General features: G+C 40.5%; 3 protein-coding genes across 5 annotated transcripts in view; all 3 read left to right on the top strand.

Moving 5' to 3' along the window:
- dnmbp (dynamin binding protein) overlaps nucleotides 1-8358 on the top strand; it is a 44466-nt gene extending 36108 nt beyond the window's left edge. For both annotated transcript variants that reach the window (XM_065949528.1, XM_065949529.1), the window contains 12 exons: nucleotides 518-617; nucleotides 1358-1505; nucleotides 2649-2666; nucleotides 3926-4125; nucleotides 4217-4347; nucleotides 4443-4547; nucleotides 5097-5225; nucleotides 5329-5661; nucleotides 5781-5969; nucleotides 6094-6292; nucleotides 6394-7088; nucleotides 7255-8358. In XM_065949528.1, coding sequence (XP_065805600.1) covers nucleotides 518-617; nucleotides 1358-1505; nucleotides 2649-2666; nucleotides 3926-4125; nucleotides 4217-4347; nucleotides 4443-4547; nucleotides 5097-5225; nucleotides 5329-5661; nucleotides 5781-5969; nucleotides 6094-6292; nucleotides 6394-7088; nucleotides 7255-7440 — 2433 coding nt within the window. In that variant the 3' untranslated portion in view covers nucleotides 7441-8358. The remainder of the gene's footprint in view (nucleotides 1-517; nucleotides 618-1357; nucleotides 1506-2648; nucleotides 2667-3925; nucleotides 4126-4216; nucleotides 4348-4442; nucleotides 4548-5096; nucleotides 5226-5328; nucleotides 5662-5780; nucleotides 5970-6093; nucleotides 6293-6393; nucleotides 7089-7254) is intronic.
- Nucleotides 8359-9373: 1015 nt separating this feature from the next.
- On the top strand, nucleotides 9374-15048 carry LOC109996860 (hyaluronan-binding protein 2-like). Of its 2 annotated transcripts, XM_065950038.1 has the most exons (14): nucleotides 9374-9504; nucleotides 9620-9647; nucleotides 9734-9829; nucleotides 10069-10179; nucleotides 10975-11091; nucleotides 11186-11302; nucleotides 11408-11579; nucleotides 12141-12232; nucleotides 12320-12581; nucleotides 13101-13243; nucleotides 13328-13465; nucleotides 13681-13734; nucleotides 14318-14463; nucleotides 14543-15048. In XM_065950038.1, the coding sequence occupies exons 1-14, from the start codon at nucleotides 9421-9423 to the stop codon at nucleotides 14696-14698; spliced, it is 1716 nt and encodes a 571-aa protein (XP_065806110.1). In that variant the 5' UTR covers nucleotides 9374-9420; the 3' UTR covers nucleotides 14699-15048. The 2 variants fall into 2 exon arrangements, with proteins under 2 accessions (XP_065806110.1, XP_029136480.2); XM_029280647.2 differs by lacking the exon at nucleotides 13681-13734.
- Nucleotides 15049-16011: 963 nt separating this feature from the next.
- On the top strand, nucleotides 16012-21885 carry LOC109996879 (hyaluronan-binding protein 2-like). The gene is made up of 13 exons (XM_065949864.1): nucleotides 16012-16153; nucleotides 16280-16292; nucleotides 16574-16660; nucleotides 16754-16864; nucleotides 17199-17318; nucleotides 17577-17693; nucleotides 17989-18160; nucleotides 18575-18666; nucleotides 18785-19031; nucleotides 19125-19267; nucleotides 19574-19711; nucleotides 20523-20665; nucleotides 20991-21885. Exons 1-13 carry the CDS (start codon nucleotides 16091-16093, stop codon nucleotides 21150-21152), a joined length of 1608 nt encoding a protein of 535 aa, XP_065805936.1. The 5' UTR covers nucleotides 16012-16090; the 3' UTR covers nucleotides 21153-21885.

The raw sequence follows: 21885 nt of genomic DNA, 5'->3' as shown, positions 1-21885 counted from the left end.
GAGAATATTGTGTTTCTTATGCAGGAAAACATAGCCAGGATACTCTATAAATATTGATGACTGGGATTTTTGTATTCTCTGCTGCATCTTTGTCAGTTTCCATCATTTTAAAGCAGCTCATTTGAGGAGTTTTAACCTGGAAATGAAACGGGCTGATGCATGTATACTGATGCCTCTATATGACCCTCAAAAGCCAACGAAACCATCTGAAAGATTGACTGATTCTATGTAGTTGTTTTATTAGCATATCTTTAACCTGTTGTGGGTTAGGTGTCGAGGTAAAAAGGTGAGGTGACTCACTGTAAGTAATAAAGGCTGTTACTCACAGTAAGTTGCAAGTTAGACATTTAAAATATGGAAGAATACAAGACTGACACATGTACAGGAAAAGATCAGAAAAGTGATAGGAGGTAACATATTGTCCACACAGGGGGCCTCCAAAATCAACACAAAATGAAAGTCCCTCGTAGAAGCTTTAATCAGAGTTTTAACAGCTTCGATCTGCTTTTCCTAAAAGGTGAAGAACGTCGACTTTGATGGACTCTTTGGAAACATCAGCTCTGTGATCGACTTGTCCCAGCGTCTGTGTGATTCCCTGCACGACACAGACTCTATCGGTAAGAATAAAAATGTATCCTTTATTAATCACGCAAGGGGAAATTCAGTTTTACACTCTATCTAATGACCATGCTACACAAACATGCTCAAACTGGATCCTATGGACATGCATTAATGGAGAGGTCTCAGAGTGACGGGGCTGCCCACAGCGAGTGCTCCAGAGCAGTTTTTGGGGTTTCGGTGCCTTGCTCAAGGGCACCTCTCCAGCTACCAGACCAATTTCCGGACTTGGTCCTTGCCGGGACTTGAACCGGCGACCCTCCAATTCCCAACCCAAGTCCCTACAGACTGAGCTACTGGGTTTATTTAAAAGATAGATTAATGCTTTGAAAAGAGGCAACATTAACTAAAGCGCTGCACAGTGGATTAAATAAGAAAAAATAAAACCAAGAAAAAAAATACATAAAATAATTAACATACACTCAAAATTCTGTGCATAGAATAAAATAACTTTTAAAACTTTTTTTTATGATGATAATGTCACCTTATATTTATTGGCCAGGCAAGCGATTGAAAATAATCAGTATTAGGGGAAATAAACTTGAGGGTGTGAATGTGAAATGTTGTTTAGTTTATTGTAGTGTTCAGTAAAAGGTGGGAAACATTAAACAACAGACCTCTGATTGGCCTTTTTTTCCAGTGTGATTTCTAGTAACGGACACATTTCCCCCTCCCCCCTCCCCCCCTTTTTTTTTTAAATAACACATGATCTCATGTTTTTGTGTCTTGTTTCTCTCAGGGAGTGTATTTCTGGACTTTAAATCTGAGGTGGAGGAGGTGTACAAGATCTACTGCCAGAACCACGACGATGCCATCTCTCTGCTGGAAAGTTACGAGAAAGACGAGAACATCCAGCGCCACGTGTTGGAGTGTCTGGAGAGGCTGAGGTAAGTCACCGAGAGGAAGGAAACATGGATTGGTTGGATGTTTTAGATTTGAGTTTTCACCCTTGTTTAAACGATTTTGCACGTGAGTGACCAGAACTGAGCATGTGAGTGATTCAAAGCATGAAAACGTGCGAGTGGCCACTAATACAAATACTCAGTTTAAGTCAAAGATTAACTGTGAAAAGCTGTTGTACGTTTACAGTTCTTCAAGTTCAGCATTTATAATTGTTACAGTGATTAAAAAATAACTAGGTTGGCACACATTGAACTCGTTGTGAAGAGGTAGAGGCATTCTGCTTATCTCTTTTTACTATATTTGTTTTGTAAAAAGTCCTGTTGTTTACTGTAATGCCTCCTTATCGCTGATATCCACATGCAATTGAAGTATGATGGCTTTCCTTAAGCGGACTTTTGCACCGTGACTAAAGGGTGTGTTATGATAAAGAAGTGCACCCGCTGTGTGTTTGCTGTAGCAATGCAGGGAAGTCAAAGAATGTCCTCTGTCTGGTTTCACCTGTGGAGTTTCACCGTCAGTGACTCAGACACTTGAGTTGACACTACAGCATTCCCTTGAAGTAACCTTAACAATCGTTGTTTGAAGATAAACACAGGTTAGAGGGCTAGACCGGAAGCTTTAGAAAAAAAGAGTACTGTTTCCTCCACGAGTTAGAAGAAGAGAAAAGTATTTTACAGCTCACAGCGTGCAAATAAGATGTGTTTAGTTGCATTTTTTCTTTTCTTTACAGTTCCTCTCAGCATTTGTTGTCGAACCATAAATATTCAAGCCTTGTCAGGAGAACAATACTCTTTTCTGAAGTGTGCGTACGTCTGTTGCGACCTATTGAGCTTTGAAAAGGTCATGTGTTGTGCCACCTTCTTAAACTGGCCACTTTGACTGCCAGTCTGGGCCTTTGTCCAGCTTTAAGAGAAGATTCTCTAAACAAAACCATAACAACCTGCGGGTGCAGTGGGCTCGGCCGTTTTTAATTGGCCGTACAAAGTTCAAGTGTCTGTATCTGTTCCTTACCGGTGCTGCACAATTGATAATTAAACAAAAATGAAGCAGATTGAAGATTGTCATCAGGTGATAGGTTTATAAATTCTGTCTGTCATTTTTTTTTTATCTCCTCCAAACCTCAACAGGGCCATATACAGAGAATGGTAAGTGTCCTTAAAGAGTGTCGTCATGATTTCTGGCATGAGAATCATCCTGACTGCATCTGACTGCATGTACTTTGCTCACTAACTCCCTCTGGAAATTACCTTTTTGTGTGTGTGTGTGTGTGTGTGTGTGTGTGTGTGTGTGTGTGTGTGTGTGTGTGTGTGTGTGTGTGTGTGTGTGTGTGTGTGTGTGTGTGTGTGTGTGTGTGTGTGTGTGTGTGTGTGTGTGTGTGTGTGTGTGTGTGTGTGTGTGTGTGTGTGTGTGTGTGTGTGTGTGTGTGTGTGTGTGTGTGTGTGTGTGTGTGTGTGTGTGTGTGTGTGTGTGTGTGTGTGTGTGTGTGTGTGTGTGTGTGTGTGTGCGTGCGTGTGCGTGTGTTCCCATTGTGACGGCAAAAATAAATCAGAGTGTGTGTGGAAGACTCTAAAAATATCCGTGCTGCCGTTTCAACTTCCTTCCCTGGACTGAGATGGACTCTTATATTTTTTTGCTGTTTCTGTTTGCATGCGCTTGTGAAAACTGTTTGCTGTTGTTGTGACAACAACATGTGCATGACCCCCCCTCTTTTTTCTCTGCTTTATAAAAGCAAAGTCAAACTTTTAATGCCATCTTCTGGACTTGCGGCGCAACAGCAATCCAAATAATTAATCAAATCTTTACTTGATGACATGTCGACGTATCTTTTCTAGATTTCTTATCAGTTCTCCAGAACATATTCTCTTTATAGAGAATACATTATAACTTTCTGATTTTCAGCTTCTGCTGTTCTGGATAAAAATTGGTGCCCTTAAAATCCACCTCCAACACCACAAACCTGAAAGTATATGTGATTTGTGAACCAAATGACAAGTGTGTATTGGCACGTTTCAGTGTTACATTGGAAAATGACATGCCGTGCAAAGAGAACCATTTTTGTATACTTTTTTCTGTTGGATTGGGAACAAATAAATGCAGTTTAGTTTGTTGCTGTTGCAGACTTAGTCCCCTAGATTGCATTAAAATAAGCAAATCAAGATTTCTTTTTGATTGTGCCTTTCTTGTTCTTTTATATCTCCTGCAAAATGTCTCAATCATCATCAGAATATCTGTTTATTTGATGATGCTCTTCATATCATTGGATCAGACAATCCACATGATACAGAGATGTGAACAAAGGGAGAGCCACTTCTTCTTTCATTATGAATTGTTATAAATTGCTGTTACAATGGGCAGAATCATAACCAAACAATCTCCTTTTCATCTTTTTTTTTTTTTTTTCCAGGGGTAAAACCAACTACATCAACCTGGGCTCTTTCTTAATAAAGCCGGTGCAGAGGGTGATGCGTTACCCGCTGCTGCTGATGGAGCTGTTGGGAGCCACACCTGAGAGCCACCACGACCGCCTGCAGCTGACTCTGGCACTGCAGGCCGTCAAGGAGATCAACGTTAACATCAACGAGTACAAGCGCAGGAAGGACCTCGGTAAGAATCCCCCAATGCCTGGTCGATCTGAGTCACACCTGCTGTTACTTTTTACACTCTGAACCCATTTTTTCCCTTCTGCCGTCCACAGTGGTGAAGTACAGGAAAGGAGACGAAGACACGTTCATCGACAAGATCTCCAAACTGAGCATGCACTCCATCATCAAAAAATCCAACCGAGTCAGCAGCCACCTCAAACACCTTACAGGGATCTCACCTCAGGTACGTCACTGCTCCCCTAACACGCTCTTCAGAAACAGCCTGAATATTATGGATGAATCTCATCTCTCTTTCTCTCTCGTCTTGTTTTTTTCCAGATTAAAGATGAAGCGTTTGATGACGCGGAGAAGAAGTTCAGGCTGCAGGAGAGACTCATCAAGAGTTTTATCAGGGACATTTCCTTGTACCTGCAACACATCAGGGTAGGAGCATTTTTAACACGATCACCTCGGAACATTCTACTTCTCAGTGTGTTTGCACTTTTTCAAACGGAAAGTAAAATCAGATAAAACTCCCTGTGCCTTGTAACTGCATCTAAAATGCACTTCTTAAAAGATGTTAAAGGAAAATGTATAATTTCATGTTTTTTTATTGCCAATACACTTTGTCCAAGTACATGGTAGTATTTCTTAAACGTCAGAAAGGAGACATTCAGTAACCATGATCTATTCAGGTATTTAAAAAAGTAATTCAATATGGACGGTGGGCCAGGTGCCATAGTAAAAACTTTTTTTTTGCTGTATATTATCAAAATGTTTGTGTGAAGAAAAGCATAGTTTCTGAAAACAGTTAGAGCACTGTGTAAAATGTAAAAAAAAAACAAAAACAGAATGTGATGTTGCTATAGCCTCAAACGCACCATCACCACGAAAAATAAAGACAATATATCTAAAAGTATTGATAGTTAAAAACCTAACTTAGTATTTATTTGGAGGATTTCTTTCATATCTAATAAGTATGCATCTCTTCAGGAATCAGCCTCAGTGAAGGTGTTGGCAGCCATCAGTTTCTGTGACATCTACACCGAGCGCAGCATCCTCGACCCCGAGCGTTTCCAGAGAGCTCACCGCTGCATCAGTGACAAACAATTCACACAGTTTGTAAGTCCTTTTCCTTCGTCACCCCTCAGTAAGTTGCTGAAATTGACATGTGTGAATAACCTCTAAACCCCATCACGTTATCTGTCCCATCTCCCCTGAGCAGAAGGAGCGCACGGAGGCCTTAGTCATCAACCCGCTCACCCAGCTGCTCCTCATGTTCGCCGGGCCGCACAAACTCATCCAGAAGCGTTTCGACAAGCTGCTCGACTACGACAACTGCAAGGAGCGCGCCGACCGCCTCAAGGACCGCCGCGTCCAAGAAGAGCTGCAGGTGGCACGCAACAACTACGAAGCGCTCAACGCGCAACTCCTGGATGAGCTCCCGAAGTTTCACGTTGGGGCAGAGGAGCTGTTCACCGGCTGCGTGCGGGATTTCGCTCAAGCTCAGAAGGACTTCATGAAGACGACGCTGGGAGAGCTGAAGCCCCTCCTACAGGTGGAGTGTTTGTCTTTTTTCACGAGCGACCTTATATCATATTTATTGAAATTGATTTAAAAATAAGAACATAGCCGATATTTAATTCAGACCTTTTTTTTTTAATTATGTCTCTGCAGTTTCCAAGCAAAGTGGGAACAGAGGGAAACCTGGTTTCACAGTTCCAAGATGAGTACGGACGAGTTCTCAAACTTCTGCAAGGTTTCAGCTTCTGCCCGGAGAACCTGCCTCCGACCGCCTCCACTAAAAAGCCCTTTGAAAAGAAAACTCTGGAGAAGCAGACCTCTAAAAAGCAACTGCAAGGACCTGTGAGTTGAACACCCATCCCATTTGTCCAAAAATAGATTTTAATAAACAATGCATAAGGAATTATAGGCCTGTATACTAGTTATGATTTTTTCTAATTTTAAACTAATCTTTTTGTTCTTTCAGCCAAACTGCACCCTGCAGACGGACGAGCACAAAGCAGCACTTCTGGTACGCTACGGGCCTGAGAAGCTCTGCCAGGCAGAGAGAAACTTTAACGCAGCGCAGGATCTGGATGTCTCCATCCAAGAGGGAGATCTCGTGGGTGTGATTAAGCAGCAAGACCCCATGGGTAGCAACAACCGCTGGCTAATCGACAATGGAGGTAATTGGATCTATGCTCTGTTTATAAAATGTTTCCACATTCAGCAACACATTCTTCATGCCTAAACAACACAACAACATAATCTTTCTTTCTCACAACAGTCTCTAAGGGTTTCGTGTACAGCTCCTTCCTCAAACCTTACAACCCACGCAGGAGCCAATCAGACGTTTCCATCGAGAGCCAGTCGTCCAATGAGTCCGGCTATGGAGGCTCCTCCCCCGTCTTCTCCCGCCAAAACAGCAACAGCACACTAACCTTTAACCAGGACACGGCCACAGTCAGCTTTTCCACGTCACAGCCCCAAAGTCAGTCATCGCCACACCCTTCATTAGACTCTTCGTCGTCTCGTAGGAGTCACCTCAAAGACCCACCCAACCCAGACTCCATCAGTCAGAGCAACTCCATCAACTCCTCACCCCGAAATCCCTCCAACCGGAAGGAGTTCTCGGACCAAACTCATAGGAATTCCTCCAGTCACAGAGACACAGAGCCTTCTTACCGGCATTCGGGCAACCACAGAGATGCGTACGATGCGAATTATACGAGTACGAGCAGCCACAAGGAGACAGCAGACCTCTCTGAGAGCGAGTCTTACTCTTCACATAGACACAGTCGCTCTCAGCGGTATGGACACTCAGACAAAGCCAACAGTTCCTACCATCGGAGAAACGGAGATACAAGTGGCCAGAAGAGGTCAGCTTACTCCAGAGATGATTACATCGAGCCGGAGCCGGAGCCGGAGCCAGAACCAGAACCAGAACCAGAACCAGAGGAGAGTGAAGTAGATGGTCATCAGGTGAGATTTAATTTTACTCTTGCATTCAATTTGTCATTGAAATCTGACATCTACTGTACCATGACCTTTACCCTATCAAAAAAAAAAACAAGCTGCATTTGAAATATGAGGAAAGCACAAACTGATTATGAAATAGTCTCTTATGAATGATTGAATGTGTTTCTAGATTTACTACGCTCTCTACTCCTTCGATGCACGCTGTGCCAATGAACTGAGCATCTCAGCCAACCAGCGGCTGCGGATCCTGGAGTTCCAGGACATGAACGGCAACGGTGACTGGTGGCTCGGGGAGGCAGGCGGCCGGCGAGGCTATGTGCCATCAAACTACATCCGCAAGTCTGAATATACATGAAGATGTCCTTTTACGTGGACCTGAGACTGTGCTTTTAACTTAAGGAGACTCACTCTGCGAGCAGTAAGAACAAAACCACAAACAAGCATCAGGACACGCTGTGACTTATTTTTGACCTGTCGTCATTGATTTTGAAACTGACTAGGACTGACTATTGCTGCTGGCACTTTTCCTACGAGTTAGCATTACATGCCTTTTTATTTATAGACTTTTTATATTGTTTTTTTTACTTTCTGGATACTGAAGCCTATTCCCTCTTGTTTCCAGAGAAAATCCTGTGAATTGCACCAGATTGTTGCCACATATTCTGGGGCTGAAGACAATGAATTGTATGTTTAAGAGAACAGTCATTGGGAGATTGCAATGTGAATGTTTTGGGATCAGGCTGGCTCTTTCTAAACAAAAAATCCTGTTGTATGCAGATAGACTGACCTAAACACTGTGTTTGTATCTGCATGTGGTTCATTCCACCACCAGAGTGATGCATGAAGATTAAAGCAGTGTACTCTTTTACAATCAAGGTTTGAGGCACTTAGGATGATTACCCACTGGTTTCGAGTTTTGAAGTGTCTGTGGAGCCATCAACCCGAATTTGGAGTGTTTTATGATTCTAAAATGGGCTCTTTGAATTTAAACCAAGTGCAAAGTTGAATGGCATATGATATATAGTTTACAAGCACTCCCTTTTGTAACCAGGTCGACACAGTGCAAACAGGTGATGGCCCATTCAACCTGTGAGGAGGAGGTTAATGAACTGGGAGAGAGATAGCTTGTGGTCTGGACTTAACTCTGATTTTTCCACATATTCCCTGTGTACATTATATATAGTGTTAATATTGAGAATATGCTATTGCTCCCACTGTAAAGTGATCACTGTTTGAATAAAAAAAAACAGCTCAGCTGAAAAAATGAAAATCACTCCAATGTTTTGGTCTGTTGTTTCTTTTGTGTTTAAAGATAATGAATATACTGTCATGGTGTTCCTTTTCTTAGCATGTGTCTGGTTTTATATCACACAAAAACAAAAAAAAGATTAGATGTACCACAGAGGAAGTGGATATATTCACAAAGATGTTTGGTATTTTTACGGTATAATTTTGCTTTAGGGTGGAGCAAGAAAGGAGCAAAGTCTTGGCAAAGCAAAGCTCTCCAATGTATACTGGTAATGCTAACTCACCAAGCAAGAGGCTTCCAAAATGAACAAACGTATACCAAAAAATGACAGTGAAGTGACCTTTAGTGGAACCCAACACTGAAGAAATGTTTCCACAGCTGGCCAATCACAAGGTAGCCACGCCTCTAATTGGGAGCATAAGTTATCATGCTGTGTTTAAGAAGACTGAAAACAAGTGATTGAGATCATAAACTCATTTGGAGAATGTTCACTGAATAATAAGTCAACTGCAAAGTAGAATCCTTTTCTCACAGACTTCCCTGGTACAATTTGTTACCAGGGGAAGTTGCCCCCTGCTGGAAGAAGAAAGGATATTTTTTACCAACTTTGACGTTGGCCTAGCTCCATTTCTTACATACAGACTATGACCAGCAGATGAATACATTAATACTAGGAAAACTTTACAAAACAATCTAGCTCCATACTCTTTAAAAATGTTTACTACACCATTCAGTTGCAGATATTGCCTAAAAAAGGCTCCAACTGGGAAGCATTACAAAATTGAACGCCTTGGGATCCCCCAGGAGAATATGGAAAATGTTGGTGTGGAGAGGGACGTTTGAGGCAACTTGTGAAGCCTCCTGCCACCAAGAGTGTATCGCTAACTGCATCTACTTGTGACGACTTCAGCACAAGTAAAGGCCAGAGGGTCAAAAAGTATTGAATCCTATGTAAGTCCTGTCAAATCAATGCAGGGTACCAATGATTAACAGGTAGGTGGAGTGTCTGGGGGTCTCTATCTTAAAGAGGGGTTTTTAGGACTAGGAGCAGAAGCAAACCATAGAGTTACCCTGTGTGGTCCCAACATGGCTGGGGTGAAAAAACTCCTCTGCTCACTCGTTGTTCTCTTCCAACTGTGTGCACTCGCTGCGTTTGGACAGGAGTATTTTGTAAGTATGCAAATAAAATAGGATGAATTTGCGTGTAATAAGGGATTGAAGCATTTCTAACATTTAGAACACAGAACTGTTGAGTACATGTATGTTTATTTTGGTTTGATTGCAGGTGATCGATGAAACAGATGACACTGATGGTAAAACATTTTTGTCAACCTGATTTCTGGTTTACAAAATGTATCTTTTTGATTATACTGCATAAATGCTTCTTTTTCCCTTGCAGAATATGAGTATTATGATTTACCCACTGAAATCCCTCGAGGGGATTCAGATTTTTCTGGTTTAGATGACTGGTTGTATGAACTCCTAGATTTAACAGGTAAATGACCTTTACTATCCATTCCCCCCCCTCTCAAATAGCAAAGGTGAGCGTTTGATTGCTTGTACTGTAAGCGCTGAATGTAAGCAGCAGTTAAAATAAGACATCTCTTCTGTCTTTACATGTACTGATCAATGCACAGCTGAAGCAGTCAATCAACTGAACTCTGCTCCTTACTGATTTTGACTCTGTGCTGAATCTGAATGTTTTTTGTACCAGCTGATTCTGTCTTCTTTCAGATCAATGTGATCCAAACCCGTGTATGAACGGAGGCAGCTGTGACACTTATCTCGACGGGACTTTCATATGTGTGTGCCCAGAGCCTTACACTGGAAAGAAGTGTCAGACTGGTAAGAGAGTCATGTGCTCATTTATCTACAGTACGGGGGGGAAAAGGCTCTAGGTTAAACGGTTCAATATGAAGGCATGTCCAAATTGAGGTTCCTTTCCTTTCAAAAGTTGGTTTAAGCTTAGAAACCCATATTAAAGCAAAGCAAATCTGATCAAGCACTAGTGTCTGCTTGAAAATTCCTTAATTAATTAATTTGCTTTATCAACGTCTGTGTTTGTATTTCCTCCCTTTATCATTCATACTCACTCATTAATCTGTTTCTCTGTAAACAGAGAGCAATTTGAGGCTATGTGCGTGGTCAAACGCTGATGACCACACCAGAACTCACCTTCACAATGTAGATGGGGCTGATGTAAGACATATGAGGGGTACTATGAACCCTACCAAACATGCCTACCAGATGCAGGAAAGTCCAGCTATGAACTTGTCTCCTACAAATGTAAGAGCAGTTGTGTTTTGCAGTGCAAGTGCAAAAAAGCTGCCTTAGACCCTCTGATACTGTAAATGTTGTGAACACTTTCAAGCTAGGGGTGAATTATTGTCATCACTTATTTTGTCTTTGAATTGTAGCTTCTGAGCAATTCTGAAGTTCCTAATTTGTATTCAGATTTTCCAAATAGCAACTCCCAATAACTGCATCTGTAAAAGGTCAATTCAACCTATTATGTCCTCAATATGATAAATTAGGATGGCTAATGAGTAGGTTCATCTGAAAACAGTTTTGGCTGCCATCTGCCATTCAACTTAATTCTGTATGTAGGCCTAATACGTTTTATATACTTTTTTTTTTTAGTGAAAGAGGTTTGCAAGAATGTGAACTGTGGCCATGGGAGCTGTGTTGTTACATCTACGGCTCCATTCTACGAGTGCAAGTGCAAGCCTCCGTACAAACCACCAAACTGCAGGAAAGGTCTGTTTATAGGGAATATGCAATCAGTTATAATTTTTCTCAAACCTTATTTATTTTCCGCATTTGACACTGATTGTCTTGTCTGCGTTTACAGCTTCTCCCTGTAGACCTAATCCCTGTCAGAACGGCGGCTCTTGCACTAAAGGTCCCAAACGCTCGTCCTTCCAGTGTTCCTGTCCTTATGGATACAGCGGAAACTTCTGTGAAGTTGGTAAATGCAATTCTCTCACTGCCATAAAAATAGAAACAAACATCTTTTGTCCTCTTAGAAGCTTAAATGACCTGTCTTAAGTTCAAACCATTTTTTTTTTCCAAGGGCCAAATGACTGTTACCAGGAGGATGGAGAGTTTTACCGCGGCATGGTGAGCGTGACGCTGGAAAGAGAAGAGTGTTTGGACTGGAATTCTTATTTCATCCAGCAGCATGGTGGAGATCCTTTCAAAGAGTACGCAGGCTTCGATGGAATCGGTCCACACAATTTCTGCAGGTGAGGAGTCATCTTGTGTAAATATTGCATGCGTTTACTGTTGACATTGTGTACATATTTAGTTACAGTGCATATGCGGTATGTACTGTGTACTATGTACTCAGACTAAACTCTGTTTGCTGATTTTTTTCTCACCTCAACAGCTTCTGTCAATGTTGTTGTTAAAAAGTTTTCTCCAAGTTAAATCCATGCGGCAAAAAGTGCAGTTCTTCAAGTGTCCACTTGGGGCTGCTCCCAGAAGCAAGCTATAGAGTATACACATATTTAAATGCCCATTTTTAAAGCAGAAATAAACATAATTAAAGCCTGCTAGGAAGAATAATGTTGGTCTCTTGAGCTCATGTCTTTATTATTACACACTGTACAGGGTTTAATTTTTTAATAACTCATGTTGGGGATCAGAGTTTTAAATCGCTCTGTGTCATGGAGTGCATTTCTTAGATATAAAAAGGAAGGGGCAGAGAAGGTTGAGAACCACTGCTCTACCTTATAACTTAACAAACAGAGAATGCAGTTATAGGGTTTATTCTTTAAAAAAAAAAAAATCTTTGTGTATTACAGGAACCCTGATGGAGACGATCAGCCCTGGTGCTTTATTAAAAAGAACGACAAACTGAGGTGGAACTACTGTAAAGTTAGGAAATGTTCTGCAGGTAAAACACTTACAGAGAGGAAGATTACGATTCTGGCCTTCGCAATTTTTATTCTTCAATTGGATTTTTTTTCTCTCCCTCCTACAGCTCCACCCACCGCACCGACCATCCATGAAATCGATCCAACTCCAGCCAAGCCAGAGGTCCCTGCTGCCCAGTTCTCCCAGTGTGGGAGGCCGCAGCCAGGCCGCTCCGCCAGGATCTTTGGAGGAAAGAAGTCTCTTCCTGGAGCTCATCCCTGGCAGGCGTCCCTGCAGACCAGACCCAGAGGCTCCTCTGGGCCCTTCAGACACATCTGTGGAGGCATCCTGTTAGAGTCCTGCTGGGTGCTTACTGCGGCTCACTGCATGTAAGCTCCAAAATCTGTAGCTTCTCCACTGTTTGATGTAATTCATAACCATCATTTGGGGGCGCCAGTGGCGTAGTGGTTAGTAAGCTCGCCCAGTGTACGGAGGCTGTGGCCCTGCAGGCGTGCGGCCTGGGTTCAAATCCAACCTGTGGCTCCTTTGCCGCATGTTGTTCCCCACTCTCTCTCTCTACAGGATTTCTGACACTATCCACTGACCTATCTCTCTAATAAAGGCACAAAACCACCCCCACCCCCCAAAAAAAACCTCCTAACAACCTTTTATTGATCATATATATCATGTTTTTTCAAGAATTATTCTATTTGTCTACCTTTTAATATTCTGTTTTTCCTTGTTCTACCTTGTTTAACGATTTATTTATCTGCTCTATTGTACCATCTGTACCATAAGAGAGTTATCCCTCTCTGTGTTTTAAGAGGTTTAAAATTAATTAATAGTGATGATGATGATGATGATGATGATGATGATGATAATGGTCTTGATGATTTCATGCATTGCAGTAAAAGTGGAGTGGAAATGCAGGTGGTGCTGGGAGGAGTGGACATCGAGAAGGATGAAACGTTCGATCAGGTCATCCCGGTGGAGAAAGCCATCATGCATGAAAATTACAAGGAGTCCCCATTTGCTCTTCATAACGATGTTGGTAAGTTGAAAGATTTAAAATCTCATCTGTGATGAGATGATACACCCTCACCTTTATTCTTTGTTTTGTGCATCTCCTGTGCAGCCATGCTTCAGCTGAAAGTCACAGACAGGCCGTACTGTGCCAAAGAGACACGCTTTGTCAAAACAGCCTGCCTCCCACACAAGAACTTTGACAGCGGGACGGAGTGTGTCATCTCAGGGTGGGGCGTGACTGAAACACGTAAGGAACATTTGTTTATTGTATTCATAGGCTGTAGAACAAACTGTTGTAACAAATTGATTGGTATCAAAAATGGGGGAGCAAAATAGTATTTTTTCTATTAATTAAAGATAATTTAACTGAGCTGAATGAGTAATGTAAGAGCATGAAACTTAAAGAACAGCCCATTTACGGGATAAGAAAATAAAAAAGTTAAATGTTTTAAACTTTGGCAGCTCATGGATATTCATCCAATTCACCTCTAGCTCGAATTTACATCGGAAAACAGGGTAAAGTATTTTCTTCTTTAAAACAGCGTTTTATATTTACAAACTGTAGCAAACACTTAGCAAAAATATATGTATGGAAGCCCAGTGAGGCAATTATAAAAAGCACTGTGGAGACATTTTCTAAATCTGCTTGAAATTGCTGTCACTTCTTAGGATTGAAGAACAAAAGACAAATGCTATTAGGTCAGCCTCTAGTGGCCAATATGAGTACTACAACAACAAACACAAAAATGATTTAGAGAGATATGTTTTTGGAACCTTTTTTAAAATGGAAAAAAAAGCCTTATTTATCCAAGATAATTTTCCACCTGATTCATATTTTTTTTTTTAAAGTAGCTTAGAAATGTGCTGGCAAAATAATCAAGCTATTCTTAAAACAGGGGACAAGATGCATTAGAGTTGGAAAATAGATAACCAGAATTTATTTTCTTAAATCAGTCTCAGGGCTTCCTTAGATGGAAATGCGGATTAAAGTGTTAAAAACAGAAAAGAAAACACACTGGACTTAATTTGTCATTAAATTAATTTGAACATCTCAGTCCAACTTCACTGTTTGTATTATGCTGCTATCTTGCTGTCTCAGAGAAGTACGGTACCAACCAGCTGCTGGATGCACGTGTCCTCCTGATCTCCCAGGACAAATGTAAAGCCCCACACGTTTACGGGAACTCTCTGGATGACAGCATGTTCTGTGCAGGAAACATGAAAGGAGGCGTCGACTCCTGCCAGGTCCGTCATTTTTCTTTCACCCCAGTATTCATGAAAATAAAAGAGAGATCCTTAATGTGACCTCTGTCTGCCTCTGCAGGGTGACTCTGGCGGCCCCCTTGTGTGTGAGCGGAATGGGACACACTATGTGGTGGGTGTGGTGAGCTGGGGCGACGGCTGCGGCAAGAAGTACAAACCTGGTGTCTACGCCAACGTGATCAGATTTGTTGACTGGATCGCTTATCATTTACTCTGATAAAGATGCAATAACAACACATGCAGACTATGTAAAGTCCTCTTGTCTTAGTAATAGAATGACTTTTTATTAAGATTAGCTTGGATGAAAAGAAAGTTCTCGCTCCATTCTCAGAATGATACAATACCTCATATTTGTGTTTAAACACATGGATACATGTGGTACATGGTTAATAAAGATGATTGAAAGGGGGTGCTGGTGGCGCAGTGGTCGGTGCACGCGCCCCCATGTGTGTAGGCTGTGGTCCATTTCCCACATGTCATTCCCCGCTCTCTCTCTCTCTCCCTGATTTCCGACTCTATCCACTGTCCTGTCTCTCCATTAAAGATTATTGGAAAAACTGACAAAAATGTTTCGTTATGATTCCTTTAAACAAGAAGCTCCCAAGCTTCACATGGACAAGTCTCATTTCTTTTTTTGGTTCACACTGTGGGGCTGAAGATTTTTATTACTCATCAGTTTTGATGAGATTTTTTTTAAAGCAAAGATTTCTACATTCGCCTCATTTAGGGCAAGCTGAGTTGATTGACAGGTCGACATACTGTAGTTGTTAGGCTTAAGGCCTCAGCTCTACCTTTTGGTGCGATTTCTCCCATAAATTGAAAGTTAGGTGGCGATAACGTTAACAACATTGCGACTAACGTTGCAGGGCTTCTGTCACCTCTTCAAAAACACTTTCCAAAACTGATTGTAGCTGCTGTTATGAAATTGTCCTTACTCTGCTTTAATGCTTAACAGGCGTGTCTAATTAAAATGCAATGTGAAGCACTTCAAGTATTTCATGCCAAACAGGCATTTGTGTAATGGAATCGCAACATAGAATTTTGTAGACACATTAATGAGTCCACGACAAAGTAAACAGCTACGTCAAATAAAACTCAAAAAACAAATGAATGTGACACATCGCTTGATAATATTTGTTTTTCTGTAATCTATCAAAATATGTTGCCTCATCATGAGTATAAAGGTGAGTTTGTTTGTCCATTTCTATCTGTAGATAAGCAAAGAATTGTTTTTACAAATCTGAACTTAATGACGATTATCAATGGAAGTCCATGTACATTTTGATTTTCCAAATTGTATGTTGTGTCTGACTTTGAGCTGTGTTTGTACTATTGGTTGGTTTTGTTATTCTTTTTCTGATATCTAAACAACAAAGCAGAAAAATACAGCAGATATAATCACAAATCACTATGCATGATGTATGTGTATTGAAGACAAGGGTTAAATAAATGAAAGCACACAAGTTAGGAATTTCCTAACAAACTCCCACATAATCGATGCGGCTGGCTAAAGATTGACAGCTGAGGGATACGGCGGCCGTTCTGGATATTTAACTCAATCACAGGATCTCCAGTCTTCTACACTGTGATCGCAGTTACACACAGCACCATGTTGCCTGCAGGGGCCTTTCTCATCAGCCTGTGTTTGCTCGGTGTCCACCACATTGAAGCTGTAAGTTTGTCAATACCTTTGTTTGTATATAAGCAAAGATGATGTTTGTTAAGGTGGGAAAAAATGAAGAAGAAGAAAATAACCTTGTTGATCTTTTCTCATCTGTGATTTGTGTTGTCATTGCAGGAGAATGCGTGGTGTAAGTCTCATTTCCATGATTGATCTTTGTGGTGAAATGCTCCATCAGCAGACCAATTTAATGATATAAGTCACTATCTGAATTAAAAGAATTGCTTTAACAGCTGATCAGTCAAACATTCATTCTCACCACATTTGTGCTTTAAAGGTTGTGAAGTTGCTGCTCGCTCTGTTTCAAATTCTTAATTAACACAATAGTTCAATCATTAAGATTAAAGTCTGCATTCTCTGCTTTTTTATCAAGAAACTCCAGTGTTTAAATAGTTTGGTGCTCTTCCACAGTCACAGATTATGGATCCGAGCCCACCGACGCTCCCAATTTTATATTTGATCTGGCAGACTGGGTGTTTGATTTTGTAGATGAGTCCAGTGAGTGTCCCTGAGAAAACTCTGCATGATTGCACATTTTCTGCAAATCTTACCTTCAACCGTGTTATCTGATCCTCGGTCCGTCATTTGCAGATGTTTGTGATCCAAGCCCTTGCTTTAATGGTGGGACTTGTCGAGTGAAATCTGACACAGAATTCACTTGCATATGTCCTGAGCCCTACGTAGGCAAGAGGTGTATTAAAGGTAAGATTTCCAAATTCATAATACATTGGTTTTGTAAAACAATAGAGCTGCAGTTGGTTTATTATTATGTCTCATCTCTATACCAGGTTCAGGTTACTTGATTTGTACCGGTATAGATACATTTTGTTACAGGGAGAGTCACATATACTCAATAAAACACAGAAAATACATGAAACGTACACAGTGCAAACGCATAGTACATAGGTAAACGTGCATAAGGTGCATAAATATCTTAAAATATATACACAACGTTTTAGTTAGGTCATTTTTAAACTTCCTGTGGTGACCTACTGTTAGCCTGCTTTTTAAAAAAAAACATATTCTTAATATTTAGTGAAAGATGTTTGTGAGAACGTCAGATGTGGCCGTGGTGACTGTGTTGTCAACTTGAAGAGACCACCTTTTTATGAGTGCAAGTGCACACCTCCATACTATGGCCCCAACTGCAGGTCATGTGAGTATCCCCACCCCCAACTTTTACAAGATTTCAAATTATTTGTTGAAGAAACTGAAGCGGATATTTCATTTAGTGTGTTGTTTTGATAGATAATGAAGTCATTTTATCCTTAGAATAGTTGCACTTTCATTACATTATAAACAATTGAAACAGAAAGGTTTGGTGGTAAAATGATTTTTGTGCGCTTGAATCCTTTGCTACAGCCCTGAAATGATGTACTGTCGTCTTAAATGGCTTCTTTCTTGTCTGAATCAGTTCCAACATCACCTTGTGTACGCAATCCCTGTAAGAATGGAGGCTCCTGCGTGGCAAGGGACAAGCGCTTAAGCTGTGCTTGTCCTAATGAGTTTACTGGGAGGTTCTGCCAAACTGGTAAGGAGTCAGCCATCACAATCGCTGTAGGAAATCCATTCCTGCAGCTTGAGTTGGCGTTCTACTATTTACACACACACAACTCCAAAGTTCAATCAAAAAAACACAAAAAACCCTCAGCAAATATTGATCTTTTAGCAAACCCTTAAAACCACAATAACCTCAGCAGTCAGTATATTGAGTAACACTTTGAGTAATATTGTTTTTGTTCAACTGCAGGTAAAAATGTTGTGCTTTAAAGTTTTAAATATTTGTCACTTACATTTTTGAGCTCACTTGAACTCTTCTCTTCTAGCCCTCAGAGACTGTTATATAGGGAACGGGGAGTCATACAGGGGTGCTGTCAGCGTGACAGAGGGCGGCATGGAGTGTTTGGACTGGAACTCATACTTCATTCTGTCACAAGGAGAGGATCCTTTCACCATGTACTCTGACTTCCCCGGACTAGGATATAACAATGACTGCAGGTCGAGTCAAGTTATAATTGTACCATCTATAAATTACTTTAGAAGACGTTTACAGATAATGTAACAATCCAGGTTTAAGTAAGAAGTGACATGGTTAGTAGTCAGTCTGTCTTTTCAGTGCTCTAAAGGTTGGTGAAGGAGAATCTAAGTACTAAGAGACACCTACGTCAGAACTATTTTAACTCTACACCTCATTTTTTCATTTTTTATTCCTTTCCATAGTGTGTGTTTCATATACACTACGATCAAATGGACCTAAATGGAATGTCTTTTATGAGAATTTCTGAAAATGTGCACCTGTGAACAAATAAGCATACCATCATTTGCGCTTACCGGTTAATTGAAATAATCTTCCGAATGTATCAATTTTTCCTGTTGACAAGCCTGATGTATTGTTATTGATTTACATTTTAGGAATCCAGATAATGACGACAAACCTTGGTGCTATTACAAAAAGCAGGGCAGACTGGAGTGGGATTTCTGCAAAATCAATAAGTGCTCTGAAGGTAATCTGAAATGCGCACACAAACACACACACACACACACACACACACACACACACACACATTAATTCAATATCAATTCCTTGTATGCCCACGTTGTGCCCACTTTTTTTTCCTACAGCCCCTATTCTGATTCCAGTCCAACAAGTACCAGTGTCTACCCCGTTCTCCCAGTGTGGCAAAGTAGACTTGGGTACCCAGCCTGTTCGCACTGGCAGGATTTATGGGGGCACAAAGTCTTACCCTGGTGCTCACCCTTGGCAGGTTTCTCTGCAGGCCAAATTAAGAGGCTCCTCGTTTCAGTTCACCCATTTCTGTGGTGGGATCCTGCTCTCGTCCTGCTGGGTACTCACTGCTGCACACTGCATGTACGTGTATACCATGTATTTTTGTATTTTCATTGTATGCCAGTGTCCTAGCCATCTTTCTGCTTTATCTTTATTGTATTTTTGTCATTTTAGTAACAATGAACATGAATACCAAGTGGTGTTGGGAGGAGTGCACCTAGAAAAACAAGAACAAATGGACCAGACCATCCCAGTGATACAAACCATTGTTCATGAGAACTACAGGGAGACTCCAGTTGCTCTTTACAACGACATTGGTTTGTTACAACAAATGCATTATCATGTTTTAACATAGGCAGACCATAAATAGGAAAGTACATAGTATACAGGCTGCAACATAAGATTTATGTTAGCTAATGTTTCATGTCTTTTAAGGCCTCTTTAGACATTTGCTTATACTGCAAATGTGCCTATTCATACAGATTGTTGATCTTATATGAGTCATACCCAAACCTTTGAGTTTTTCAAACCTAACTGCAACAACAATAACATAATTCTTTGTTTTTATCTACCACATCAAATACTTAATGTAACTCATTGTATGTTTTTTTTTTTTTGTGTAGCTCTGCTTAAACTCAAAATCACAGAAGCCCCTTACTGTGCCAAAGAAACTCGCTTTGTGAGGGCAGCATGTCTGCCAGACCAGGCCTTCCCCGCCGGAAAGGAGTGTGTGATCTCAGGATGGGGAGCCACAGAAAACCGTAATGAACTATTCATTAAATGTCTTTATTGACATAAAAACATATCATTTTGGAATTTAGTATGTATGGCCACAAAGTTGGGGGAGAAGATGGTCTGACGGTTAGGCTGCAAAAAATACTGAATTTCTCACAATGCAATTTCACAACATCATTTATAAGACCTATCTTTGATCATTTCTTTTAACATCGAAACCTTTTTTGTAATGACAGTTTCTGATTAAGTCTCAAGGTGATCAGATACACTAGTTGCCGTAAATCAATCTCTGGTGGCTTCATTTCTTCCAAACACAGCTAACAGCCCATACCAAACAATGTAGTTTTCCATTTGCTATTTTCTGTCATATTTCCCTGAAACAACTTGAATTTAGCTTGAACTTGTGTGGAATATTGTCCTTTCGATGCAATTTTACTCATACAGAAATATTTGCTGGAAATACAACTAGCTGCCTGGCTAACTGAGCTAACTAAGCTAACTAGCTAACTAGCGCTCCTTTGGCAAATACTTCAGCAAAGCTATCAGAAACCGTTTCTCCACAAAGACATTTTCAAGATTGAGTAAAATCAGATAGTAGACATTATCTATTATATTTTATGATATTTTTGTTTTATTTGATGCTCTTATTGTTATGATTATTTTTTATCAGTTGTTACAAAATCCACAGGTGTTACTACCACAAGCTATGGACGGTTTGGAAGTCAACCAAAATATATTCTAATATTTTCCGCTGTGTGCCTCATACTCTGATATTTCATATGTGTTCAATTAAAAAAACTATTTTTATTCTAATTCCCTTTCTCTTCTGTCCGTCAGAGAGATACAGTCCTCAACTGTTGAACGCTCGTGTGTTCATGATCTCTGACAGGAAATGCAGAAGTCCTGAAGTTTATGGAAGTGTTCTGAACAACAGCATGATCTGTGCCGGGACTCTGCGGGGCGGCATCGACTCCTGCCAGGTGTGTATATGAACGTGAAGAATCCTGATGCATTGTTTGAGATGCCATTGGAATACTCTAATGGAATGCAGCCAACTGTTGTTACTGCAACCTGTTCTCCTCCCAAACTCGCTGTGATTGATAACTTAATACAAAAGAGGGTACTGACAAATACAGATCATACACACATCTGTTCAAAGCAACAGGTGATACACAATGATTATGATGTGAAATTTTAACTAAAAAATCGAATGAAATAATGTTTCATACTGCAGCTTTAATCATTTCCTCAGTGGGCCCTTTACAGAAAAGTTTATAACTTGATTTTATCGTTTTTACTCGGCAGGGTGACTCAGGTGGACCTTTGGTGTGTGAGCAGAACGGTACACATTATATCAGCGGTGTGGTGAGCTGGGGCGACGACTGTGGTAAGAAGAACAAACCTGGGGTCTACGCCAACATCCACGCCTTTACCGACTGGATCAATAGCAAGATGAACTGGAAATAAAATAAAAAAAAAAACACTTCAACTTAGTTTGACATGGAAAACAAGTTTATTTTATCAGCAATAAAACCAAGCATTTACTCCCAGCCCAGCTTTGAGTTAAAATGGGACCTGATACAAACTCACAAAGCTGAACCAGCCAGACAGAATGAAGAGTGGGCTACATATAATTTCTTTAGGCCTATATTTCTTACTCACAGCTCAAAGTGCACTACTGTATATGAACAGACTTCAGGAGAAAAATGAATGGTTTGCATGGTTCTAACAACGTTTTATCCTTGCCTTGTCTAATGATAATAAAAAAAAAACATACATGGCAATCTCAACCCAAACTTCTTCAAAAACACGTAATGTAATAATGCACAATGCAAACTTCCACTTTCTCCTTTACCCTTAAAGCAACCTGAATCCAATTTTTTATGTTTTTCTGGGAACTGGTGAACACAGTCCTTAATAAAACATTAAAATGGCTTTAAATTCAACCTTATCAATATAATTCATCTCCAACTCATGCTTTTTGCTCAACACATACACCGATAACCCTTTTACCTCACTTGACCAGTCCTGTCTTATTCAACTTACTTAAAACCCTTTGCACTCACCATATTGTAATTTTTTGTAACTCCAGAGTCACAACAATCATTTCATCAAAGTCAGTATTTGTAGCTTAATCCATTTTGTAAAATGTAACCATATTTTCTAAATCTTAAAAGCTCTATTAAACATTGAAAAAGTC

Source organism: Labrus bergylta, chromosome 21 (genome assembly GCF_963930695.1).
Source record: "Labrus bergylta chromosome 21, fLabBer1.1, whole genome shotgun sequence".
Taxonomy (NCBI): domain Eukaryota; kingdom Metazoa; phylum Chordata; class Actinopteri; order Labriformes; family Labridae; genus Labrus; species Labrus bergylta.
This window is presented reverse-complemented; position numbering and strand designations above follow the sequence as displayed.

Bases quoted from the DNA above. Each gene is read 5' to 3' on its own strand.
- LOC109996860 (XM_065950038.1), top strand. From the start codon at position 9,421: ATGGCTGGGGTGAAAAAACTCCTCTGCTCACTCGTTGTTCTCTTCCAA. The intron at 13,735-14,317 runs GTAAAGTATTTT...TTGCTGTCTCAG, and splicing joins AATTTACATCGGAAAACAGG to AGAAGTACGGTACCAACCAG. The intron at 14,464-14,542 runs GTCCGTCATTTT...CTGCCTCTGCAG, and splicing joins GAGGCGTCGACTCCTGCCAG to GGTGACTCTGGCGGCCCCCT.
- LOC109996879 (XM_065949864.1), top strand. From the start codon at position 16,091: ATGTTGCCTGCAGGGGCCTTTCTCATCAGCCTGTGTTTGCTCGGTGTC. The intron at 17,694-17,988 runs GTAAGGAGTCAG...CTTCTCTTCTAG, and splicing joins TGGGAGGTTCTGCCAAACTG to CCCTCAGAGACTGTTATATA. The intron at 20,666-20,990 runs GTGTGTATATGA...TTTACTCGGCAG, and splicing joins GCGGCATCGACTCCTGCCAG to GGTGACTCAGGTGGACCTTT.